At 38.4% G+C, this 9,578-nt stretch overlaps 1 protein-coding gene across 1 annotated transcript; it reads left to right on the top strand.

Moving 5' to 3' along the window:
• Nucleotides 1–5,244: 5,244 nt before the first annotated feature.
• On the top strand, nucleotides 5,245–9,283 carry EMB1220 (pre-mRNA processing ribonucleoprotein binding region-containing protein). Its single transcript, XM_089396138.1, has 8 exons — nucleotides 5,245–5,699; nucleotides 6,176–6,241; nucleotides 6,449–6,586; nucleotides 6,768–7,660; nucleotides 7,815–7,885; nucleotides 8,168–8,270; nucleotides 8,557–8,632; nucleotides 8,904–9,283. The coding sequence occupies exons 1-8, from the start codon at nucleotides 5,697–5,699 to the stop codon at nucleotides 9,009–9,011; spliced, it is 1,458 nt and encodes a 485-aa protein (XP_089252264.1). The 5' UTR covers nucleotides 5,245–5,696; the 3' UTR covers nucleotides 9,012–9,283.
• Nucleotides 9,284–9,578: the final 295 nt, after the last annotated feature.

The raw sequence follows: 9,578 nt of genomic DNA, 5'->3' as shown, positions 1-9,578 counted from the left end.
TAAGATACTTAATATTTAGCTCAAAAATCATAGTTCTCAGATTGGCTCGAAACCTAAACGACCGCATCCGTCTCAGAAAAATGATCCCAATACAATTCGTTTCGTCGAAAACCGAGTTTGTATGAGGAAGTTATTGTGTTCTGATCACTTTGCTAAACAAGCAAAATTTAAAAAAACTGCCCAGTCACTACACAGTCAGCAGTCTGTTTTGCTGATGTGGTAGGTGACTAGGCATGGTCAATGATTGGTCAACAATGAATCAGGATCGGACAAGTGTCACCATATGGTTGGGTTGTACAATGGTGATTTGGTGCGTTTTTATTGGTTTGATTTTAGACCAATCGAAGAATGCTAGGTGGCAAGCTCGGAGGTTGCCATGTGGCAAGCCCGGAGGCTGCCACATGGCATCTCCCAAGGGTCGGTTTTGTGGTCTAGCAAAATTTATTAGTGGATGTCGAGGTCGAACCCACAACCTACCACCTGCAAACACTACGCCTTAACTGTATGCTCTACCCAATGGTTCTTAATCAATGTATTCATCACATAAATTTGAATGTGTAAGGTTTGAAGGGTGGCGGTTAGGGGAGGGCCAGCCTATAAGCTAGCCCTCCCCCCATGTGAACACAACTCCATAAACCGCAAGCAGTTGTAGTCTAGTTCCGACGGTTCTGACTACTACTCTGCGACGGTTTCATGTGAACGCAAGTGGGGTAACGCCTAACGGTTAGTAGTTTTGATGGTTCCGATGGACCCTAACTGTAACGTTTAATGCGACTAACCTTTCCATGTGAACAACCCAGCATTGCCGTCGAAGGTCACGGTTTGTGCTTAGCGCTAATCCTATTTTGTATTAATTAAGCACAATTCTATATTAATTAATTGCAGTTTAAACTGGCGGTGATTTTGGTGGTGCCCCTAAATTCGGGTCTGCCACCAATTTTAGCGGCACTAACTGGAGATGTTCTAGATTTAGAGGAGAAAATGTAGGAAAAGACTGACTGAGCTCTAGAGAAGTCAATTTTCGACCAAATTGAGCTTAGAAAGAGGTGTTCTTGGCTAATTTAGACATTCTGAACACATTGGTGCATGTATCAAGAGCCATAGAGCTTTGTAAATAATATTTTTTTTCCACATTGAGTTAATACAGAGGCCCAAGCCATGGAAGTTGGACCAAGGAGATGTAGCCCAGGAGGGGTGAAATCCTTCATCAAAACATTGTGTTAATATGTCTCTTTGATGGTTTGCTGCACTGTACATGTTTGTTGTTCAATATTTGTTTTTGAAGCTATTTTTCTCATGAATGTCTTTTTAAACTTAAGGAAATTTCACTAATTGTATGCACAAATAACTAATGAAACCTCAGCACAAGAAGCAATAAGAATACACATGTTTATAAATATGTAATTGTTATTAGCACAACAAAACTAATCATACAAAAACATATCACATGGTTAATGATTAACAAACCTTTAAACAATACATCAATATTATAGGTGGAATTGCATGGATTTTGGGCATTTGTCCTTGTGTTATACGTGGGATTACATGCATGCTGATTGTTTGCCTAATGTCGTCGAGGGAATTGCATGGGAAATGGATGTTAGTCTTGATGTTACATGATTGCATGGGTGTTGGTGTTAAGTTGGGCCACTAAGAGAAGATATCTTGAAGGGGGTTGAATAACTAACATCCACTTCTCGACATTGAACTTGTGCCGATTATTAAACACCATCTAGCTCAATGGTAGTTCAACCCATTGGTTAGAGATAGGTCATGGTTTAATTCTTTGGTCATACATTTTGTTTTCATGGTATCAAAGTCAAGTTGGCTAAGAGATCATAAGTCACACAAACTAGGGGGATAATGTGACATATTATTACAATGGATATATATAATGAAGCCTCACCATGACAGGTAACCCATATTTCATTTCATTATTCATCTAACATAATCTTTATAAACCACGTAATCATTTTACAAGCTAGCTACCATTTGGACTCTATGCCACTAAACATAACCTAAACTAATTGTAATAAACTCATATGGATTTATTATTCCACCACAACTTAAAAGACTATTATCTTTATATATAAAATCTCATTATAACCAAAAATACATGTTTTAAATGTTTAGTAACACTACAATTATTTGATGTCTATAAAAGTAATGAGTTCCTATAACATAATGACTGTTAAATAATTAAATAAATTATATATTTTTTTCTTTTCTCCAGTGGAAAAAGCTGTAACCTTTTATTAAAAAATGAAAAGTTACAAGAGCAGATGCATTACGCATTTCTGTAAGCAGCCACATGGGCTCGGGTGCTTTCGCACCCAACGCAACGTTAGAGGACTAACGTGCACAAAGAAAAAGAAAAGAGAAATAGAGGAGGGAGAGAGAAAGGGCAGAAAAACTGAATTCCAGCACTTCAAGTTTTTCTCCCCTTCTTCTTTTCAACCTTACGCCACTCTCCTTGAGTGGGTTCGATTGAAGCAATGACTAACTGTGATTCTACAATCTGTGGATTTGTTTCTTTGTCTGAGTCTGAAGTATCTGAGTGGTGATGCCGTTTGATGCCTCCCATGCTTGGATCCACGCTTGTCATCTCTGCCTGACTTTGGTGAATCTTTGTGTTCATGTTTGCTGGTGTAGTAAATTTTCCGGAGTCTGAGGACAAATGTTCCTGATTGTTTGCCATGGGGGTGGCAGCCCCTGTATTCTCCCCAATAGGATCTTCATGTTGTTCAGGTGGGAAGTTAGGCTCCCCCTCATCCTCTGTTTCTTCTTCTGGATTCACTGTGCATTGCCAACCTCTTGGTTTGTGAACTTGTTTTTTGTTCCTTCTATTTTCTCTTTTGTTTTGCGGACAGTTATTATGTAGATGTCCTGTTTGATGACAGCCTCGACATCTGAAAGCCGTGTTTTCATAATCCAGAGGTTGTTTCCACTGAGAGTTGTTATGGATTAGTATTATATTGTCAGGAAGTCCTTTACTAAGATCAGCCTCCACACAGATCCTGGCAAAAGTATGAATGCATCTGTCTATTCTTTCCATATCTTGCTTGATGAATGTACCTATCGCATTCCCTATTGCTGCAAAAACATTAGGAAACCAGAAATGCAATGGGAGGTTGTGGAGTCTGACCCAGACCGGCATTTTAGAAACCACCATTGTGGAGGGGTCAAACCCCGGGAACCAGGGGGTCATGAAGAGGCCAGCATTGCCCCAGAACCATGGCCCCTCATGGAGGGCAAAATCTTTTTCCTTGACCGAGTCAAATTTTACAATAAAGAAGCCTTTGGAGCACAAGTGGATGTCACAATTTGGGGTCCATGTGGTGAAAATCCATTGTCTTAAGGCATCTGATTTAGGCCAAAAACCGTTGAATCTGCATATGACAGCCAATGAAGAAAGATCAGAATGAAATTTTTTTACCTCAGGCAGATCGATTTGCAGAACAGGATTCTGGGATCTTTGCTCCACAATGTAGGGACCAGGAAGATCTGTAGGTGATGATGACTTGGTTTTGACTTCCCCCTTCCCTTTGACTGCATCTTTAAAGGAACCAATGCCTTTAGGGCCTGCACCCGAGCTTCCTCCTCTCAGCCTTGTGCTTAAAATGATGGTTGAATCTCGACCAATGCCATAGTGCTGTAGTGTAAAATTTTCCTGCAGAATTTTACCTGCATGTACCAAACTTAGCAGATTTGAAGGGATGCCTGTATCTGCTTGTATTTCTTCCTTTATATTTTTTATCAGTATTCCTGTCCAGATTTGCTTGCATATAGTTTTTCCTGACAGGGTTCTGATGAAAATTTGGGTTCGATCCTGTTCTGGGTCCTTGTGGGCTAGCTTAGATTTTTTTCCTTCTGAACCCAATACTATTTGAGTCACATAGGCGTATTTATCCGGCCCAGATCTGCTGTCTTTGTGGACAAGGTAGGCCGGATCTGAACCGTGCAGCCTCAGAATGCCAAGAAGGGGCAGAGGAATAGGGGATCTGCTCTGTTTCCCGATAACGCAGACAGGGCACATTCTCCAGGGAAAATCACCCGCGCAGGAGGGCGGGTCATCCTGAGACTGAGTGGGGGTCGATAGATTTGAAACATAAAACCCCGGCCTATGAAAAGGGGTGTCCAGAATCGCCCTGAGGAAACCGAAATGAGCCAAAGAAGGGGTAATAACCTCAAATACCTGATTGTTTTGATTCGATACCCGTGGCTCCTTTCCGTTAATGGATCCGGTCCAGATCCTAAGGGTTTCATCGAGCGTTGAGGATCCCGCAGACAGGCACCAGCAATTTCCAGCAACGACCAAAGCTGTGGGGACGGCGGCAGCGTTTGGACCTGCAGCGTCGAACCAAACTGTGGAGACGACGGCGGCAGCAAATGGACCTGCAGCATCGAACAATACTGTGAAGGCGGCGGCGGCAGAGAATGGACCTGCAGAAAACCTAATCTCGCATCCTCCCGCCATGGTTCCCATATCTTCCCTAGTTCAAATAAATTATATTTACTTACTACTTATTACTATTTCTCACTCTTTGATATGGAATATGGCCCATATGTATATGAATAATACAAAAATAAAAACCTAACTAGTTATGATTTAATTTTCTTCAAAATTAACATACTTTTAAATTTTTATAAAAAATATTTTAAATCAATAAAATTATAAATATTAATTATTAACTTTACATAATTTAATTATAATGGAAATAATCAATAACATGATTCTATATTTACATCAAAATAACAAATTTCATTTACCTCAAAATTATAATTCTAATTTTTTTTTTACTTTACTAAATCACATTGACATAAACTTATAAAAGTAAAAGCACTTGGTCATTAACCCCGAGTGGTTGGGACAATCAGCTTATTGCCTTCCCAACTGGGTTCGACTCTCGTTGCATGTTGAGTTGCTCCGCAGCATATTGTACCTATTCCGCTTTGCTGCTCCGCAGCATATTGTACCTATTCCGCTTTGCTGCTCCGCAGCATATTCGGTGTAGGGTTTCAATTATACAACTATTATCTATAATATAATATGTTGCTTCTTCAGCGGGCATTCCTTCCCCTAAAAACTTATAAAAATAAAAATAAAACATCCCACCTTTCAAAATAAAATGTAAAAATAAAACATCGAACCTTTCAAAATAAAAATAAAATAATGCTATTTTCATCACGAAGATATCATCTATATCCCCTTTCCTTGATGAAGAAAGTGGAGAGACCAAAAGCTATAATTGTGTAGAAGCAACTATTGCCAGCTAGTTCCTTCCCACACCGACTTCTTCCTCTTGGGTATTTCGAAAACCCCAACTCTTGGGTATTAGCTAAACTCACCCGCTTTTCTTCCCTTCGTAAACTATTGTCGCAAATTTTATCTCTTCCCACTGGTTTCTTCCCACCGTCTTCGTTAGTCCAGGCCGCTAGAGGGACTAGAGACGGGACCATCAATGACATATAAATCAAACACCAAAAACCACATTTAACTTCCATTTTTTACTGCTTAAATTTGTTGTGTTTTCCGAAGATTAAAATTGAAGGACAAATTCAAGCACAGTACACTTGCTTCAGCGTATCAAATTTCTCCAAATTGGCAGCAAACTCCAGTTTATTTTCAATCTCTGTTCATCGGTCACCAGCTTGCTCGGTTCATCCGCTGCATCTTTAGACGCAGAAGGCCGAAAATGGTAAGTTGTTCCCTTTTTTTCTTTCTTTATTTTAAAGGTAATTTGGTTAAAGATCATGATTTTAGTGGCATAATTCGGTGGCCATGATTACGTTGCTAGGGCTGTATTGTTGCCCCAAAGTGGATAATTGTGTTTTTTTCGGGCCTAGTATTTGGATAAGGGTTTGAGAGAGTTTATTGTAGTTTCAGAACCCTGAAAATCTAGGATCTTTGTACAATGGAACACATGAACAATTATATAAGCTATCACCATATCGCCTTGACCGCTGCATATTGTATACTATTTATTTCTTGAGGAAATTTAGGGTTTTTCTAAACCCTTGTCTATATCGATCCAGGGTTTGATTCTGTAATATGCTGCGTTTTGAGGTTTCTCTTATAAGATAATGCTATTTCCTCGGATTATTTTATTTCTTGTTTATCTGCTCAATAGATATTTTAAATTTCAAAATTTGATATAGTTCTTACTGTGTACAGGCCACACTCGCAGACTCATTTTTGGCCGATCTTGAAGACTTATCAGATAATGATATGCCCCTAGAAGTAAGTTAATGCGAGCTTTCTTCGGTCTTATCAGTCTTATTTAGTAAACTAGTGACCATGCTTTACTCAAATCTGTAATCAGAAAGCCTAAGAACTTATTGCTTTATCGATTTTTACTTCTAAGAATAATTGTTTAGATTTGGCAAATGTGCAAAGATAATAGTATTAGAAGTTCCTAACAGTGCTCCTATTGAGCTATGTTCTCAGGATGAAGAGAATGATGACGCAGGGGAGGAGGCTGAGAATGTTGATGATGACGTGGCTGATGTGGAAACTCTTAACTATGATGATTTGGACAGCGTTTCAAAGCTACAAAAGAGCCAGCGTTATCTGGATATCATGCAGGTATTTGTACAACCGTGAACTAGAACAAAAGATTCCCACAAGACGTGCATCGTATTAATAGTGTTATCTTGCGCATACATTTTTTCAATGCTTATCAAATGTTATGTTCGTAGTGGTTTTGCTGTCTGGTATGCGGATATTCGTTTTGTGCAAGATCTTATTTTGTACGTTCTTTTCTCAGAAAGTTGAAGAAGCTTTGCAAAATGGATCTGAGATTACTAGAAATGGGATAGTCTTGGAGGATGAACCAGAGTATCAACTGATTGTTGATTGTAATGCCTTGTCAGTTGATATTGAGAACGAAATTGTTATCATTCACAACTTCATTCGTGACAAATATAGGCTGAAGTTTCCTGAGTTAGAATCTCTTGTACACCATCCAATTGATTATGCTCGAGTTGTAAAGAAAATTGGAAATGAGATCGATTTAACTCTGGTTGATCTTGAGGGTCTTTTACCTTCGGCAATCATTATGGTTGTTTCTGTCACTGCATCTACCACTAGTGGTAAGCCTCTATCAGAAGAAAACTTGCAAAAGACTTTAGATGCCTGTGATAGAGCGCTTGCACTTGATGCAGCAAAAAAGAAGGTTTTGGATTTTGTTGAGAGTAGGATGGGATACATTGCCCCCAATTTGTCTGCTATTGCAGGGAGTGCGGTTGCAGCGAAATTGATGGGTACTGCAGGGGGTCTCTCTTCACTGGCTAAAATGCCAGCTTGTAATGTGCAGCTTCTAGGTGCAAAGAAAAAGAATTTGGCAGGATTTTCAACAGCGACTTCACAGTTTCGTGTTGGATACCTTGAACAAACAGAGATTTTCCAGAGCACGCCACCTGCTTTGAGAATGCGTGCATGTCGGTTGTTAGCTGCAAAGTCAACACTTGCAGCTCGGGTGGATTCTACAAGAGGTGACTCTACTGGAAAAACTGGCAGAAACCTAAGAGAGGAAATACGCAAGAAAATAGAAAAGTGGCAGGAGCCTCCACCTGCAAAGCAGCCAAAGCCACTGCCAGTTCCAGATTCTGAACCCAAAAAGAAGCGAGGTGGTCGCAGGCTAAGAAAGATGAAAGAAAGGTATCTAGAATCCCCTAATCTGCCCAAATAGTTTGCAGATAAAGTATTTCAATATTACTTGGAAGAAAAAAAGCATGTAATCTTTGGTAAAATTTTGAATAAGGGAAGCATTAGTGTATGGTGGTATTTACTAATATTCTTTGCATGTTGACAGGTATGCTGTAACAGACATGCGGAAACTTGCAAATCGGATGCAATTTGGTGTACCTGAAGAGAGTTCTTTAGGTCAGTAAGGAAATCCTCATCCATAAAAGAATTGAACATTGAATGTGTCAGAGCTTGTTGTTTGCTTTTCTGATTGTATAATTAGATAAATAGCTACTAAGTGGTAAATCATAAAATTGATTAATTGTATTTGATTAAGCTGAAATATAAGTAGAGTTTCCTGGCTGGTGCTTACTTGACTGTTTCTTCAGAAAGTTTCCTAGGATGTTATGCAAACATGGTTAAGAACATAATTAGTTTAGTTATACTATTTGTTATTTTCATTGTTCTTTTGGACAACAGGAGATGGGTTGGGGGAAGGTTATGGTATGTTGGGCCAAGCTGGAAGTGGAAAATTACGTGTATCTGTTGGCCAAAGTAAGCTTGCAGCTAAAGTGGCAAAAAGGTTAGTAGATATCTATGGACAAAGAAGTATTATGTGGATGCATTATTTTAAGCAAATGAGCTGTGTATCATATATAAATCTTACATTTAGGCTGATCTATCGTGAAGCTGTGCTGACAAGGTTGTTTTGGAGAAACAAAATAACTTGTAAAACTGCTGTATATATTGTTTCTAAGTATATCAATATGGAATATTTTGACTATATCTTAAATCATTAAATGGTGTTTTATAAATTGGTTTTGTCATTTTATGTAAATTGATGCATGATGCATTTTACTATTTAACAGATTTAAGGAGAAGAACTATGGAAGCAGTGGTGCAACATCAGGGTTGACCTCGAGTCTGGCATTTACACCTGTGCAGGTTTTTACTTGACAGAAATTCCATTATTATCATATTCTTAATTATAAATAGAATACATAAATAAAATGATCAATTGTCCCCATTCTAGCTCAACGTTCTGCTTTCTACTTCAAAAATTTTGGAATCGATCCTAGAAAATGCCTTGTTTACAATCCATTGATTGCCTGTTTTATATTAAGAAGAAATTTAGCCTTTCTTTGAGATTTGTTGATCTTAATTTTTTCTTATAGCTACTAATAAAACGCCATTGTGTGCTTTAATTGCATTGCAGGGGATTGAACTTACAAACCCACAGGCTCATGGATCTCACCTTGGGAGTGGCATACAAAGTACCTACTTTTCAGAAACAGGAACATTTTCAAAGATCAAAAGGACATGAGAGCATATTAACGGCGGCAGTTTGAAGTCAATTATTTTTGCTGTCTTTTTTGTTTTGGGAGATGTTAATTTTTTAAGTTTTTAGCTATGAATATTTCCCAACACTGCATGCCATTTTTAGTTTGTTAAATCATAAATGCAAAGAATATGTATCTACAAGGCTAAACAAGCTTCAACTGCTTCACAGTTTGAAGATGTAATCTATCAGTGGGTTAAGATGTAACATGTATCTGCCAATGGATTATATTTTTTTTCAGTTTTCTCCGTTTTTTAGTACTTGTGAAGATGCTGGGGAAGAGAGTGGCTTTATGAACTGTTTATTTGTAATTGATTTAATAATGTGACAACTCTATCGAATCAGCCAGCCACTAACATTTGCAACAACCACCTTTAAAGGGAAATGATTCAATTGAATGCAGGTTGCTTCAGTCATAAATACATGTTAGCTTAATATTAAATGCAACTGCTTTACTGGAGCAACAATTCAATTTATGAGGGTCATATGGTTGCGGACGGTTCTCTTCAAGCACAATACTTCTTGAAACCACAACTGCACTATAATTCTCTT

Source organism: Pinus tabuliformis, chromosome 1_2, assembly GCF_031772625.1.
Source record: "Pinus tabuliformis cultivar Carrire ecotype Pingquan chromosome 1_2, CPIR1, whole genome shotgun sequence".
NCBI lineage: Eukaryota > Viridiplantae > Streptophyta > Pinopsida > Pinales > Pinaceae > Pinus > Pinus tabuliformis.
The sequence above is the reverse complement of the archived record's forward strand: the minus strand, read 5'-3'. Positions and strand labels throughout refer to the sequence as shown.